The 17,548-nt window shown below is 36.5% G+C and overlaps 2 protein-coding genes across 6 annotated transcripts in view; both read right to left on the bottom strand.

Annotated features, from left to right (window-relative positions):
• The window catches only part of STAU2 (staufen double-stranded RNA binding protein 2), a 392,065-nt gene extending 388,793 nt beyond the window's left edge, over nt 1-3,272 (bottom strand). Inside the window, exon 1 of the mRNA XM_087420424.1 lies at nt 3,197-3,272. The gene's annotated coding sequence lies outside the window, so the exon portion shown is untranslated. The remainder of the gene's footprint in view (nt 1-3,196) is intronic.
• UBE2W (ubiquitin conjugating enzyme E2 W) overlaps nt 1-17,548 on the bottom strand; it is a 120,666-nt gene that overhangs the window by 60,879 nt on the left and 42,239 nt on the right. For all 5 annotated transcript variants that reach the window (XR_015549237.1, XM_087420431.1, XM_004436289.3 and 2 more), the window contains exons 4-5: nt 6,851-7,006; nt 3,197-3,272 (exon numbers count right to left, since the gene is read on the bottom strand). Coding sequence is in view for 4 of the 5 variants with exons in the window: in XM_087420431.1 (XP_087276557.1) it covers nt 3,197-3,272; nt 6,851-7,006 (232 nt within the window). In the remaining variant the exon portion in view is untranslated. The remainder of the gene's footprint in view (nt 1-3,196; nt 3,273-6,850; nt 7,007-17,548) is intronic.

Here is a 17,548-nt window from a genome sequence, read left to right as displayed (position 1 = left end):
TTTAAAAAAGCGTTTGATTTAGTTGTGTTTGTCAATATTCTTGATCGACTGATCTTAATTTTTGATGAATTTGGGGACTTACTATGCTAAGATAAAGGGTCTGTGACACTCAAGGAATTTTTTTTAAAGGCTCTTTGTAAAGGCACAGAGGGAAGAGGCAGCTTAGTGTTTGGTCCTAAAAGGCAAGAGGATGTAAAAGACTGAGAAGCCAGCAACATAAATTGTAGTGAAAGGCCATTTCATTAAAGCAGGGTCTTGTTAAAAGTTTCAGCGAACTTTCAGTGCTCAGAAAGAATTCCTTAAGCCTGATTATTAATGCATCTTACTTGGAAACCAGTCTTTTTATATCTGAGAATCCCTGAAACAGAAGGTCTCAAGTGACTAGCTGTACCAAAATAATCTGGGGATATCTTAAAACTAAAACAAAACCGGCATTCTAGGCACAGTAATAAAGTTTATTAGATTCCTTAAAGGAAGGAGTAATCAACAAGGCTTTGGTGAAAGAGAGGGGTGTGTGTAGTGGAAGGATTCATTCCAGGCAAATAGCATATGTAGAGGCAACAACAGGGAGGATAAGGAATAGAGAGTATATTATAAATAACGATCCACTGAATATTTCACGCATAAAACGTTTCTTGTATTAAAGACGATTTTCTTAGGATGGATTCTCAGAAGTATAGTAACTGAGACAAAGATCTGATCTTGAACTTTAAGCTTGTTCAGTATTGCTGCACTACTTCCTTAAAGGGTTAGACTTAAAGGATTGCTATACTACCAGCAAGTGTGAAAACCCTGTTTTATGCTACCCTTTACTCTCCTCCAGCATTGCACTCATCTTATAAAACTTGGCCAATTCAATAATAGTTTCAAGATATTAAATTTGTAATTATTTTACTGTGTTGAACTTTTTTGCCTATGCTTTTAATTAATTGTATTTATTGTTAAGCAACTTTCATAAATGTTATTTTTAATAAGCTATGCTTTTCACAATTTTTTTTAACTTAATATTGACTGTGCTGTGAGGTTTTTCGGTGCTTGTATAAAAGGTTTAAATTTTCATAACTGTTCCATTTCTTTGTGATTCCTTTTAATTTTAGAAATTCTTCCTTCATTCAGAGTTGATACCCAAAACTTTAAAAAAAAAACTTTTTCTATTGCTGTATTTTTTTTTCTTGTGAGGAAGATCAGCCCTGTGCTAACATCTGCCAATCCTCCTCTTTTTGCTGAGGAAGACTGGCCCTGGGCTAACATCTGTGCCCATCTTCCTCCACTTTATATGGGACACCGCCCCAGCATGGCTTGCCAAGCGGTGCGTCAGCGCGCGCCTGGGATCCGAACTGGCAAACCCTGGGCCACCACAGCGGAACGCGCGCACTTAACTACTTGCACCACCGGGCAAGACCCTCTACTGCTGTATTTTTAAAAAATACTTAATTTAATCCACAGGAAATATTTTATATATGAAGTAAAAATGTAAATTTTTCTGTCCCAAAATAATTACTAATTCTCTAACAGGAATACTTACTAAATAATGTTCGCCCTTCTCACTGATTTGTGACACCTTATTTAACACATATTTAAATCTTATATAGGGCTGGCCCGTGGCTTAGCAGTTAAGTGCGCATGCTCCACTACTGGCGGCCCAGGTTCGGATCCTGGGCGCGCACCGACGCACCGCTTGCCCGGCCATGCTGAGGCCGCGTCCCACATACAACAACTAGAAGGATGTGCAACTATGACATACAACTATCTACTGGGGCTTTGGGGGAAAAAAAAGGAGGAGGATTGGCAATAGATGTTAGCTCAGAGCTGGTCTTCCTCAGCAAAAAGAGGAGGATTAGCATGGATGTTAGCTCAGGGCTGATCTTTCGCACAAAAATAAATAAATAAAAAAATATATATATCGTATATACAAAAAGGCCTAGAAAAGAGCAATTCTACTTCAACGTCTATTCTTGCATTAATGTTTTGGTGTCTGGTACACTAATTCTCCTTCATTATCCTGTAGTTCAAAATTCAAACTGCTCTTCTCACCTTTTGTTTTTTCTAAACCTTTCAAAGCACTCACTCCATCATAACACTGGATTTTTACTGAATTACATTAAACCTATAATTTCTAAAGAACATACTTTTTTTATAATTCTGGTTTTTCATCAGAGTATCTCTATTTCTCACAGCTCTTAAAAGTTCTGTCATTTCTTCTTCTAGGTCACCTATATTTCTCATTAACATTATCCCAAATATTCATATTTCTGTGGCTCTCAGGAATGGCATTCCTCTTTCACTGTGTTTTCTAACTTGTAACTGCTGTTTTAGTGCTATTGTATTGACTCTAGCCCTCTTTTATCTCAAGACTTAGAGAACTCTTATAATTAAAAAAAAATTTTTAATTGACTCAAATTAAAAGAGGTAACAGAGTTTCACATTGGATAGAAAGGTTTAAGGGGGGAAGGCTATATTTCTATTAATTAGTTTTGTTAGTTCTAATTTCTTATTAGGATAACATTTAAAAAAGGAAATGCTCTTACATATAAAAGAATCACAGAGGGTGGTTTTTATTCACTTGCTTCAAAAAGTACATTGAGGAATATAGAATTTTTGTTTTTAATCTCAAATACCTCTATGGGGAAGCAGTAATGTCAGTTTAGAAAAGATGCTGGCAGCTTTCAAATATAAAGCTACCATCACCCTCCCAACAATAACAAGAGACATTTAAAATTCCTGAGAGTACTATATTCATAAGGCCATCATCAGCAGAACAAATTTTTTGAGGAATAACTATTAGAATAGGAAGAGCTTTCTTTAATTTAATGGGTCATCTCTTACAATGTGGTTCCACCCTTTTCCCTGCCACTAAGAAGAGTACCAGAACTAAATGAATACACAAAGCATCAAAACTTCTATTTCAAATAGCACGTTTCCTAATTTGATCTGAAGATTATTAAGGACTTCTTTTTTGTAATAAAATGGTAGTTTCAGAATGTTAATGCAATTTTAGATTTTACTTGTATGATGGCTAATTTTATGTGCCCCATTAAAAATCTAGTCTAACTTATCCATAAAATATCTTAAAGAATCTTCTCCACATTACAAAAATATATCAATTATATATTTTCTTCTTTTCCCCAAGCAAACAGACATATAATCTTTCAAACCAAAATGCTAAAAGTTATTATTCTAAGATAAAACTGCTTACCATGATACCACCACTTTGTTTTCTTTGGATTCTTGTTACATGTTCGAACATAAAAAGAATTATCTGGTGGTCGCCTCTGAAACCAAAAAGAGTTTAAGTAGATTAGAAGTTATAAAACAGAAAAACATAAGGGGGAGACAGTTTTAATAAAAGCTTTAGCAAAATTATTACAGCATGTATAAAAACAATATAAATACTGATGGCATAGCTGAAAGAATAATATACACCAGGACATGTAGACTCTTGACACTAAAATTGTTTAAAAAAAATAGGAATGAGTGTGTTTGATTTGGGTTAGGTTACAGCGGGATTACTAGAGAATGACTATCAACCAAATGTGGCGGCATTTGGTTGTAAAGAATTTTGGTTTCATTGATCTTATCTCCCTAGAAGTAATTTAATAATTACTAAATTTTATGAGCTAATTAAAACAGAAAAGTCTAACTAGGTTTGTCTAAGAAACTATAGCAACTTATAAACCTCCACAAGGAAATATTGTTTTTCTGTAATATAGTACCATCAAAGACAGACCAAAGGATTCAGTTTCCAAACAATATATAAGAGGAAAAAAGAGGAAAAGATATATTGGCATTTCTGCTAGACATATGCCCTGACTCACAAAATACTAGAAATATATGGCAGCTCTGCAAGGGAGCTACATCAGAAATAGTGATGCCAACAACACTGAAGATAGATTATGGAAGAGAATTTTCCTGAAAACTGTTGGATATTGATCAGACACAAGAAATATGTGACTCTCTACAAAGACTTGGAAACATGTCAAATTTGTACTAAAGCCACAGGGGTCAGGTTTGTAGATAGGACAGGTCCAACCAAAAAGCAGTGGTGAGCAGGACTACCTAGATGATAGCAGGAAGAAAAACAGGCAGTCCACTTGGCACTTCTAAAACCCATGTATCTAACTATTATCTTAGCTGAGCCTCATAATACCCTTATGAGTTAACAGTAATAGTAATTTAACAAAAGGGAAGAGTAGAGCATAAGAAGTTAAATAACTATCCCAAGATTATCCTGTTGATACAGTTTGAGAAAATTCCTGAAAAATTGATATTATGAAATTAGATGCCTGACTACTTCAAAGAATAGATGATCTGCTGTTGTCTGTCCTGCAAAGTCATAACCAGTGTTCATGTGGAATAAATCGCCACTTCTATAGCAAATAATATCATAAACCCATTTTATCTGTATATTTATTAGAAACCAATCTTCAAAAAAAATAAATATTTAACAAAGAAAAAACCACTCATTCTGTTTGCTTAAGTAAAGAATATAACCAAAATGGTAAGTGATCAAGGAGATGTGGTTTTTACAAAAATCAAGTAACTATACAAAAAGATGGATTACCAAAATTGGTTTAGGAATGGAATACAAGCTGGAAAGTTTGGACTATCTATATAAGGGCACTGAGAATACAGGGTAGATTACTGAGAGGTCCCTGGTCTCAATATCAGAAATTATCATTAATCCACTGAAATCTACTGATACAATGGATTTAAATGCCTTCAGTTTAGGAAACCATTCTTGATTGTGAAAAAGGAAACTGGAAAGAAAGAATTATGACTAAATCAAAGTCCCAAAATGCCTACAGTAAAAATTAAAATTTGTATTCAAAGAGAGTTGGCTATTAAAGTGAAACTCATAGAACCATGTCCACCACAGAATAAAATTTACCCGTTTTATTAGAAGAGCTTTTGGTGAGTATTTAAAAGAATTTTTAAAGCTTATTTGGAGCTAGATCCTCTCAGTGCCAAAGCAAGCTTCCTCTTCATCTCTGTAACCTAGAACTTAGCCCAGTAAAAACAGCACATAGTAGGTATCTAATAAATGTTTGCTGAATTTTATCATATTTCACAGAATAATGCCAAGATTCTGACTTCCAGATGATAATCTGGACATTGTTTATCAATATGATAGTGTATAAAACTATGATAACATAGCTTATCAATAATTTAAGTGGAATGATTAGTCTTATACTAAGTATGCAAGAAACACTAGCAGCAGACAATTAGAATGTGAGGGAATGGTGAGGGTTAGAAAAAGAGGAAGGAGATATGAAAATATAGTCATTTTCTAGTTTTTAATAGTAAACCATTACATTTAAATGTAAACAAAAGCTAATAATCATAAGGCACAGCCAAGAGCTATGTGCATATATCACTGGTGTTCATCTCTTGACTTTCTTATTAAATCCTACAGTTACTGCCTCACTTTTCTGTGGACATTAAACATTAACAGGAACATAGAAGCCCTTGTAACTGCAAACTGCTCTGCTCTACACCTCGAAGTTTAAACCTTGTATGTGTGTTGGGGGTTGGAGGTGAGGGAGAGGAGAAAATATGGAAGCAATAACTGAGTAAGACTTGTTTCCAAAGCCCTTGGGGTTAACACAAGCTCAAGCGCAGCCTTAAAATGAAGCTTAGAAAAGCCAACAGCAAAAAGGAAAGTACATTACATAATAAGTCCCCTATTTGGTCTATTTTAAGATGTACATTTTTTCTGCACTTTTTAATATTCCTGAATGGAGACGTCTTTTAACTAACGGTGTGTCAGTTTAACTGCCACAAGTTTTTTTCTTTCTTATATGGTATATGAAACAGCATTAAGGGCTCTTAATGCTACAATTAAAAAAATACAATTTAACCCATTATTTCCTGTGCTTATTTGAACAAAAAAAAATTCTTTTTTTTTTTTAACCTAACACCAAGAAACCTCTTATGGAACTAATGTTCTAAGAAACTCACTTTGCGAACAATGACTTAGAGTGTTTCAGAGTCTAGAGAACCGACCATTTAAAAATGAAGTAATATCTTACAACTTCTCTACTAATTTAATAAAAATCACAGTTCATTTTAGAGGACACAGGAAAAAAACCCTCCTAAAATAAATAACCCTACAGCTCCCTAATCTCTAAGGTAAATTTGTTTCTCCTTTAAACAGAATACAAAAGGAAAACTTCATGAAGAGAGGCTTTAAAATGTAGAAATACATGAATATTGTCCTACACTAACCCTCAAGCAGGAATGACAAGAGGGCCAGAAATGCACAGGGAATTTAAATATTTTAAAAGGGTAACCTAAATTGAACTCATGTGATTTTCCTTTCTGGTTTTTTCCTCTTTCCATCAGACATAGAATCTATGGATTAGTAAAGGAGAATAAGAGGAAAAGTCCTGAAAATTCTACTGATAATCTCATCTTCTTTCTTCAACCTAATCATTGTTAACCGGAAAGCTCTGGCTCCCAGGAAATTCCCTAAAAGAGGCTGATAGAGTGGGAGCCAGCAGAGGGGAGAAGGGAGCTATGATGCTTGTTCCTGGGCTTTCCACTGTGTAATCTACAAGCAAGAATTTCTTGTACACTTTTGCCCTGTGCATGCTTATGGAAATAGAATTCTGATTATTTAAGAACATGTGTAGAAATATCCTGTTCAAGAAATATAAAGCAATGTCTGACTACTATTTGGAACAGAAGACTATCAAAATAATTTTCCAATCTATTACTAAATATGACATTCCCTATAACTTTATAATAAAAAGCATTAAGTCCTTCCTTCAAATAAATTATATATTAAAACAGTTTCTCTACCTAAACTAAAAGAAGAGATATTACCTGGAATAATTCTGAGAAGTCCTACCTTTTCTTTGCAGCTGGAAAGCATGCTAATAATGCTAAGACAAACTGACTGGACTGAGAGCGCTGGGGACCAGTCTTCTGTTAGAATGGATAAACAGATATGACCATTGCTATAAACATGAGGATGAACGGGAATATTTTCACCAGTAAACATGACCTAAGAAAGAATAAAATTCCATTAACACTCAAATATTCTGTATTACCAAAAAATTAAATATTCTCCACATAACTTAATATTTTAAAAACCAAATTAAAAACAAAGAAAATCAGTGCTAGGAACCAGATAAACAACTGCTTGTTGTTTAGTCTCATCAACTCAGTAAATACTGGTTTCACTGTATGAATGACCAGGTAGTAGGGGAAAAAACCAGATTATTTCATATTTCAGGTATTTTTCACAAATTCCTTTAAAAATTTTTTAAATTACCATGTATTTTTAGACTAGTAAAAGATAACCACATTTATAAGAATGGTTTTTCAAATTCTACTCGTTACTCTCTGCTTACAGAAATCAAATACACTAAAATTCCAATCAAAAGTATTCAATTCTGAGACAATGTGAGTTACAGGTGGTAGAAACACTCCTTCCACCTCTAAGAATGCTACCACCTAAGGTCCTATATGCAAAAAGAAATGACTGCTATACATTCCACCTCCTCTAAACTAACAGTCCATTATGATGGGCAAAAATTACTACTTATTAATCAGCAAATAACTGTGTGCCTAGACAAAAAAAGATTAAGTCTCCCAATTACTTGTTGTTTTGCTCTGCCTTTTCTTTTACTCAATTCTTCTAACAGTTTTTCCTTTCTCCATCTTGCCTCAACACTGTTGTAAAAGGTAATAAATCTATTATTTCCTTCCTTTGCCCTAATACTTCAACAAATATCTCAAGAGTAGTGTTTCTTAAACATATCACTCTAAGTGCCTGAACAAGGAGATTAAATTCATATATCCTGAGAATCTGTAAGCAGAGCCCAAAGTAGGTCAAAGAAAGTAGAAGTCCTATATTTAAGAATGTTTAGGGCCGGCCCTGTGGCTTAGGCGTTGGGTGTGCGTGCTCCGCTGCTGGTGGCCCGGGTTCGGATCCCGGGTGCGCACTGACGCACCGCTTCTCTGGCCATGCTGAGGCCACGTCCCAGATACAGCAACTAGAAGGATGTGCAGCTATGACATACAACTGTCTACTGGGGCTTTGGGGGAAAAAATAAATAAATAAAATTATTAAAAAAAAAAAAAGAATGTTTATACATGTTACTTCACAATAAATTATTTATTTTGATATAAAAATGAATCCACCAATCTTTAATTTTATATTGCAGTAAGATGTACCATTTTTATTCTGTTGTTTATTAGTAATTCCTAATTCCTGACCTGGCCTCAAAAAAAAAAAAATCACCTGAAGATCTCGCTAAAAATACAAATTCAAGGGCCCCACTTTCACAGATTCTAATTCAGTAGGTATGAGTGGATTTTTATAAAGCTCATCATACATAAACCAGTAGTTCCCCAACCATACTTACAGTATCTCTCTCAGCCCTGCAAATGGTCTCACACTTGAATACAGCAGCATCTTACTAAGAAACCCTACTTTAAGTTATGACAGAACCTGATGAAATATATATTGCTCTAGACATACCCCTTTTTTCCTTTATAGAGCAGAAAAGAGAGCCAGTGAAATAAGTGTGGCCAGAGCAAGGTATGTCATAGTTTAATATGGGATATGTTATGGGAAATTACCATAGGCTAGGTTTTTGCTTTTATTTTTAAATATCTAGCTACAAATCTGCTTTTATTACAATTTTAGAAATATTTACATTTTAATAAAGCATTCTTTCATACAAGTAGGAATCCTCTAATGTTTCAAAATACTACTAACATATGGGACTCATTTCCTTGGCTGAAGTTAGTATAAGACAGCAAAAGGAATTTTTTCTCAAAGGAAAGACTTTATACACTTACATATATTTTTTTCTTTGAATTCTGGCCATCTACCCTTCATTCCCACTAAAAAGAGCTAAAATAAAGCTGAAAAATAAAAGTCAAGTCTCAAAACAAGAGATATTAAGTTACTTGCCCTGCGCAATTGCAGCAAACCCCCTGACTTGGGCACAGCTGTGTTCGAGGTATACCATTTATCTTAATTATGTTTATCAGTGCTAGTGCCTTTTTATCACTGTTTGCTAAAAAAGTGCTGTTCTGGGGGCTGGCCCGGTGGCGAAAGCGGTTAAGTGCGCACACTCCGCTGCGGCGGCCCGAGGTTCGCCGGTTCGGATCCCGGGTGCACACCGACGCACCACTTGTCAAGCCATGCGTGGCGGCGTCCCACAGAAAGTAGAGGAAGATGGGCACGGATGTTAGCCCAGGGCCAGTCTTCATCAGCAAAAAAAAGAAAGAAAGAAAAAGAAAAAAAGAAAAAAAAGAGGAGGATTGGCAGATGTTAGCTCAGGGCTGATCTTCCTCACACGCACACACACAAAAAAAGCACTGTTCTGCAACAGGAAATGACTGCTTAAATGGTCTTTCAGTTCCACACTTTGAATCTATCCACAATTTAACTAAATTTTGTTTTTTATAAATATGAACTATAGTTTATTATATCCTGTTCATTTGATATCCCCACAATGTGTTGTAGATGTCTACAGTGGGAGTTTACAAATCTCCCAGAATATGCATTTGCTCTGAGGTATTCATTTTGCCACAAAATGCTATTTGAGCAATGGTATAAGAACACAAGCAACGCCTAAGAGCTTATTCCCTGAACACAATTATGTTTTAAGGGTTTCTTTTCCAGTGAGGTCTCTTTTTTAAGAAGTCAAATAGAAGAGTGCTTTGAAGAGTGCCCAAAAATGAAGAACTGCCAAGTTATCTTCTTTGGCAAAAATGAATCAATGTATCAGCAACCATCAAGGAAAAAGCACACAGTCAAATACAAAGGCTATCACATGTCAATTCACAGAGCAGAAGGAAAGCAGTATTTTTCTTGGAGAGAAATGATTATAAACTAAATTACTTGGCCTGAGAGCCACGAAATATGCATGAACCAAAAGGAAAATGGAGAGAAGGGAAAGAAAAGGGATGAGTAGCAGTAGAAGACACCCATAGCAGAAGCAGCAGACATTCTATAAGCAGAGAAGAGAGCCAGAAATCAAGACAGAAACAGCTTTGAAGTCTGAGGGGACCAAAATAAAAATAAATCTGATCTCAACAATAACCCTAAAAAAATAAAATAAAAGCAGAGGGCTTTTTAACATGCTGCATGCAGGGCAAATGCAGCCAGGCTGAAACTTTTAGCAACCAAAAACAGGGAATTACTTAGTTGCACATATTACAGGTAACCCCTAGGGCCTAACCTGCCAGATATATAATTTTAGAAGTTTATCCAAACACGGGAAGGCTGAGTTTACATGCCAGAGTTGAATTCCCGAGTTTATTCATGTAAAAGTCTGGTTAGCAGTTACCACAGACAGTTTCGAGGTAAACTTTGGTATTCTGGTTCTCTGCATGTGATGGGGAGAGTAACCAAGGCTGAATTTCTTCAAGACCATGCTCTTAACCATCCTCTTTATTTAATACACAGCATAAGCCAAAGGAGGAAACAGATATTTCAGTTATTTTAATGCGGCCAAGCAGGTTCTGAAAACTTAAGAGATGATTAAGCTGTTTCCAGAGTTCAAAAGATTTTTTTTGAGTCCCAAGTAGCTGATAAAACTATCTAAAACAGGTGTGACAATTGAATAAAATGAATTTGAAACCAAAGGGAATAAATAAGAACTCTGTTAATTATTTTTTAAATTATTTATTTTTAAAATAATTTATTCAGATTCAAACTAGTCATACAGATTAAACGTTAGAAAACAGAGTCTGCACACATGCCCTATTGCATAAACCAAACTGAGCAAAATGGAATTACAGATTTTTAAGAACAAGCTATTTGATGGGGAAAAAGTCAGAATTTTACAAAAGGATCTTAGATCTAATGCACGTGCATCACGTCTGAAGTTCTTTTTTTTTTTTTTTTATAATTTTTATTCCCCCCAAAGCCCCAGTAGATAGTTGTATGTCACAGCTGCACATCCTTCTAGTTGCTGTATGTGGGACGCGGCCTCAGCATGGCCGGAGAAGTGGTGCGTGGGTGCGCGCCCGGGATCCGAACCCGAGCCGCCAGCAGCGGAGCGGGCGCACTTAACCGCTAAGCCACAGGGCCGGCCCATGTCTGAAGTTCTGAATCTGCATTAGAAGCAGTCCTCAGACGTCTCTAAATTTCCAAACATCTCCCTCTCAGTGTGGCTCTAATTTTAAAGGGCAGGTGAGATCTAGAAGAGAATTATCTCAAGATCTTTTTAAAGTATGCATATCCCACATCCAATCTAATTTTAAGCAAGCCAACCCCTGCGAAACCTCTGGGTACTGAATGCAGTATCTTTCATAAAACTACTAAAATCTAAACTGAAAGCCACCAATAGTGACAAATTAAAGGATGGAGATTAGGTAACTGTTTCTAATATGAAATTCATGATACTCGAACAAAAGGATTTTAAACATCAAGCCCGATAACAAATGACCTCACAACATTGAGATCTTACCACAAGGAAGGCACACTACTGTGTTCAGACTAGTGCTCTGGAAGTAATTAGAAAGTCAGACACCTAATATGGTGTCAAGCTAGGTCAAAACACAGTATGAACAGAATGAGCAGTACAAAACAGGCTATAATTACAAAAACCAATCTACAAGGTTTCTCTAGCGACAATATGAAGGAATGTTTCTTCTGATTAAAATTATGAGCAGATGACAATACTTAATGGGCAACTATAACAGCTGAATGTACAAGCAGAGAGTTTACTGTAATAAACTAAATCAGACATCTGATTATGAATAATATATGATATAGGTAGTCTAGAATAAACGGTAAATATTTGACAAAAGTGACTGGGGATTGGAATTTTAGCATAGTTTTCAATTCAGTTCTCTTTTTAGTCATCAAATATGTATCAGCAGCATCAATATTAATAGTTTTCCTGGTCTTCCATAATTACCACTACCATGTAGCTACACATGTATTGTAAAGACAAGATTCCTGGATACAATGAAACTAAACTTGGGTTCCCTTGGATGGTAACCATCCTCTCTCCCTTATACCCTGTGTTCTAGCCTACCAGTCTTCTCTTTTATACTCCCTCTGCTTTACCCAGAAGGCTTCAATGAATAAGGTTCACTGTGTACTTTCTCCTTGTCAGGTATCCTAATTGATAGACAATTTGATTGATAAGCCAATAAAAATTGTTATTTAAGACTCTGGAAAGCTTAACCTCCATCACATGAAAGAGCGGGAAGACTCAGACCAAGAATGAAAGAAAGGATGAGAACACTATGAAAATAGGTTCTGTAATCAGGGAATTTTGAGCAACAGAATAAAACGGTCCATGGTAAGGGGCATGAATAGGAGGGGGAATAAGGGTGAGGGGAAAGTGATTACTCTTTTGCTCCAGTGTTTCTAAAGCTTTAAAATCAAGGTAAGTATATTTTCAGCACTCCTCTTAGCATTAATAAGGTTTCAGGACTAAACAGTGTCCTCTTGCCCCTAAAAAATATTTCCCCTCTTATTTCTAAAATGCCTATAATTACTTCAACAAAAATTAGAGTTGAAAAGCTTAAAAACAAGTATAACTTGAACATTTACATGATAATGTAGATGTGTTTGACTCAAGTAGGATGTTTTGACAGAGGAAAGGGGTATAAGATAGTGGATATTTGAAGGAAGGGAAGAGCTGCTAATGTGAGGGAAGAGGTAGAAAGGAAAAGAAGCAAAACAGTAAAGAGACTAAGATTGAGGACCTCATAGTTTTGATGGAGACTAACCATACCTCCCAATTCCTTCAAGATAAATTTCTAACTCCTCCACATTGCAAGACCCTCTTTGATCGGCCCCAAAATACCCTTCCTTTTTCATCTCCTGCTGTAGCCTCCCAAGTACGTACAAGTAAAACTACAACAGCACATGCTCACAAATCTCAGAAGAGGCCACACCCTTTCAAGCCTTGCTGCACTTTTGACATAAACGTTCCTGGTTCTTTAAGTCCCAGTGCAAACAAGTTTCCTTTGCCCCCTCATTCTATTCTAAATTGGTCGCTGTTTTCTCTTTTACTCCCAAGGCATACGATTCATACTTCAATTTATTGTCCTTCCAGTTGCACAGGCCAAACTGTGGAGTCTTCCTTGACTCCTTTCCTTCATTCATATTTCACATCAATCCATCAGCAAATTCTGATGACTCAACCTTTAAAATAGGTCCAAAACATGGCCACCTCCCACAACCTCCACTGCTACCTTGTGGTGCAAGTCCCTCCACCTTTCACCTGGATGACTGCAATAGCTTATCTGGCCTCCCTGTATTCTTGTGCCCCCAACACTCAATTTGCCACACAACAGTCAGATTTTCCCTTGTAATTTTATGTAGAATCATGGTATTCCTCTGCTCAAAATCTTAAGAGACTTCCAATATCATTCAGAGTACAAGTCAAAATTCTTACAATGGGCTATAAATGTCCTATACAATCTGTGCTGGACCCTCTAGCCCAAATTTCTCTCTCTGACCTAGGCTCTACACTCCCCCTCTTGCTTACGTACCACTCCAGGGACCTCACTAGGTGTGCTCCATATTCAGGGTCTTCGCATTGCTCGCTCTCTTCACCTGCTCTCTCTCACCTTTTTCACATGGCTTACTCACGCACCTCACCTCTTTCACAGCGCTGCTCCAATGTCACCTTCTCAGTGAAATCTTTCCTGATCATTCTATCCAAGGCTACAGCACCCTCATTCCCTTTTTCTACTTTTTTTTCATCATCTTTCATTCTATATGTGTTTTACTTATTGTTTATTGTCTGTCTCTTTCTACAAGAATGCAAACTCCACATACGCAGGGTTTTATTTTTTGCCATGTTGTTGACCACTGAATCGCTAACACCTAGTACAGTGTCTATCCTATGATATGTGCTCGATAATTACAGAATAAATAAACGTCTACCTATCCAAATACTAAACAGATTATAAGCTGTTTAAAGGCAGGCCCAATGCCTTTGTAACTTCTGTAGTCTCCCCCATCTCTAAAGTACACAGAATAGCATTTCGCACACAATTCATGCTCAATACACATTAAATTAACCAACCATTTACATGTATCCTAGCATAGAAAAATAGAATACATAAATAAAGATATTTTATTTTCTGTACGGCTGATGCTACGTGCACATTAATAAAAAACAGTGATGATGGGGCTGGCCCAGTGGTGTAGCGGTTAAGTTCGCGTGCTTTGCTTCGGCGGCCTGGGGTTCACAGGTTGGGATCCTGGGCGCGGACCAACGCACCGCTTGTCAAGCCATGCTGTGGCAGCGTCCCATATAAAGCAGAGGAAGATGGGCATGGATGTTAGCCCAGGGCCAGTCTTCCTCAGCAAAAAAGAGGAGGATTGGCAACGGATGTTAGCTCAGGGCTGATCTTCCTTACCAAAAAAAAAAAAAAGAAAACAGTGATGAAAAGATGCCTCATCTCTGCTCCCATATTAACTGAAAAAGTTTTTTGTTGTTGTTATTGTTTCCTTTAAAGCAAATGACTGGGCTAAACACCATCTTTTAGATAGGCTATTTTTCATAGTAAAGTGAGATACATGAGAAATTAATCTTAACTAGTAGGGCAAAAAACACACCAAACTATAAAGGGTCTTATAGATCTTACTTACAAATACAAAAGTAATAATTTCATGAGACTGGTCTATTCTAGTGATATTTCCCCAAACTCTACTCTTGTAAGTAGTGGTAAATTTAGTACTGCTTAGTGCATAGGAAAATAAAAGACTAATTATCTAACGAATGCCAATGCTGCTGGGTCTCATCAGACACAATCTTTGGTAAATGGGGAATTTTACTGCCCTAGAGTGGTTCCAACCACTTCCCCAGGGCAATGAACCTCTGGAAAGGTTCAGTTACTGGAAAAATCTTGAAATCTACATGCACATCAATCACTGACTGTTAGACCCATTATAATTATTTTATAACCATACAGATAATGTGATTAATAAAATTTAAAAAGTAATTTTAAAGTATTACTGGACTCAGAGAAGCTGCGTCATGTTCTCAATCATGGATATTAGAATATATAACTTCTATGACACAGGAGGGACTACAAAATTGATGTTAAAAAAGGAATCCTCAGGGGTCGGCCTGGTGGTGTAGCGGTTGGGTTCGTGCGCTCCACTTCTGCCGCCCAGGGTTCGCAGGTTCAGATCCCGGGCACAAACCTACAGACCACTTATCAAGCCATGCTGTGCTGGCATCCCATATAAAGTGGAGGAAGATAGGCATGGATGTCAGCCCAGGGCCAATCTTCCTCAGCAAAAAAGAGGAGGATTGGCAACAGATGTTAGTTCAGGGCTAATCTTCCTAAAAAAAAAAAAAAAAAAAAGAATCCTCATATTTCAAAAGATTGGGAACAACTGCCCTAGAGCCTTCTAAGGTATCATTCTACATATAATCTTTCACTTTCAGAGATAACATTACTGAACAGATAGCCATTTTTCCCATGCTGGTACTCACACCTAATTGGCAGTATGGGAGAGAAGTAACTTGGGTTGAGTCTTGACTGTTCTACTAGCTACTACTAGCTTCATATTAACCATGAACAAGACTTTACTTCTACAGGCTTCAGTTTCTTCAATTATAAAATGAGGATGACTCCATCTCCCCTAACCACTTCATTAAGAGCTGTTACAAGATAAAATCAGAATGGAAATTACATTATAAAGTATGACACAAATATTACTATAGAATACATAAGAGGTGATGTGTGGCTGAAATGGTTAAGTCCAGACTTGACCATAAAGGGACTCGAATGCTAAACTAAAGAGTATTTAGACTTGATTCCACAGGAAATAAAGAACCTGAGGAGGGTGGAGACGGTAGTGACTGTAGCTTTCTTCAAAAAAAATCTAAAGGCACTGTGAAAGGATGGCTAAGAGTGGAAAGACCTAGAGGCTATTTTGTAATAGTCCAAATGAAAGATAAAGGTTGGACTACAGCACTGACAGTAAGACAAGAAGAGTAGACTGACTTAAGCACTGAGAAAAGACCAGAAAAATTGCATTTAATAGTGGAAAGGGAAGAATTTTAACACAAGCAAATAGGTAGACAGTAACCAAAGAAAAAAGTTTTTTTCCTTATTTTGTTATTGGAAAAGATTGAGTTTAGATGTGTTAAATTTGAGACATCTGGAGGTATTTAAGTAGAGATATCCAACAAGGGGTGAAATTAAACCCCAAAAAGAAGAGGTTGTACACAGAGCTGTAGATCTGGGAGCCAGCTGCTTAACACAGTTGAAGACATTAGAGAAAAAGAGTGAGAAGAGCAAGGGAGTGTTGAATAAGAACCGGGAGAACACCAAAATCAGAAGAGCAGGCAGAAATAAAACCAGGGAAGGACAATAAAAAGAATTTGAGATAAGATGATAGAGAGAATTTATTACAAATGCTCTAACTTACGGAAATATCAAAGATGAAATTCAAATGATGCTTAAGTTTGATATTTGATTTAGAATTAAATACTAAGGAGAGAGTTTAGAGAACACTTTTGACTTAAGTTTCATGTTTACAGAAATATTGCTTTCCAGAGTAAGCCTTCTCCAATATCCCCCTAGTCAAAAGCTTCTGAGTTGTATTCTTCCTTCATGGACCTTCAACAAACAGCTCAAGTGAGGTAGAGGAATAGACTGAAGGTGACAAGGGGATACCTGAGACCCCACTGCCTTTGAGCATTAACATTCAGAAATGATGCTGATAAGTCAAAAAGGCAAAACCAGAAAGCGAAGATCATTTTCTGGAGAGAAGAAAGTCTTTTGCTTTGGTTTTTGATTATAGTCTACAGATGCTTATTATAGAGGTGACAAGATATACTCCTTCACTTTATTTTCATGAAAATGATAAAAATGAGCCCCTAAAGTCTTAATTTTCTGCTCACATGAAAACCTGACAACTAAAGGAGTCAGTTTTCATTTAATTCTATGCTTTAAAACAATTCTCTCTTATCTACAGCACAAAACAATAACTGACTTTCATCTCTAATCCCACATGGCCAAGAGAAGATTAAGCTATGTTTGGTATAGTCTATTTAAAGTGGATATGAAATAGGATTTCCCTCAAAAATAGCATATTTTAGCACCTAACAAGTTGAATTTCAGGTATTTGGGAAACTTTATTATCCAGAACACCTCAATACCTAGCAATACTAAATAGAGTTGGCATTAAGTCTTATCACTTTGTCACTAGTAACTCATTTACCCATCTTACTAAGCCAGAAATCTGGAAGTCATCCTAGAGTCTCCCTTTCTCTAACCTCCAATGATTAATCATTCACCAGAGTTAAACAGCTCTCAAAAATGTTCCTCTATCACCATTATCCCTTGTCCAAGTATTAAGCCATTAACTAAACTGACTGCCTCAAATTATAATGATCAGATTCTGGGCTGATGTCTAGTTACCATCTTGTAATATATTCTGCCCTTGCAGTACAGTACTAAAAGGCTGCAAAGACAGCCTGTCAATGCAAAATCAAAGAAGTGCTCCTTTCAGCAAAGCACTCGCCTCTTGACAATGTCATTCCATCATCTTATCTAGGAAGAAGTGCCTATAGTTATTCCAAAATGCTAGGTT

The sequence above is a fragment of the Ceratotherium simum genome, chromosome 31, assembly GCF_057802395.1.
Source record: "Ceratotherium simum simum isolate JZ-2026a chromosome 31, ASM5780239v1, whole genome shotgun sequence".
NCBI lineage: Eukaryota > Metazoa > Chordata > Mammalia > Perissodactyla > Rhinocerotidae > Ceratotherium > Ceratotherium simum.
The sequence above is the reverse complement of the archived record's forward strand: the minus strand, read 5'-3'. Positions and strand labels throughout refer to the sequence as shown.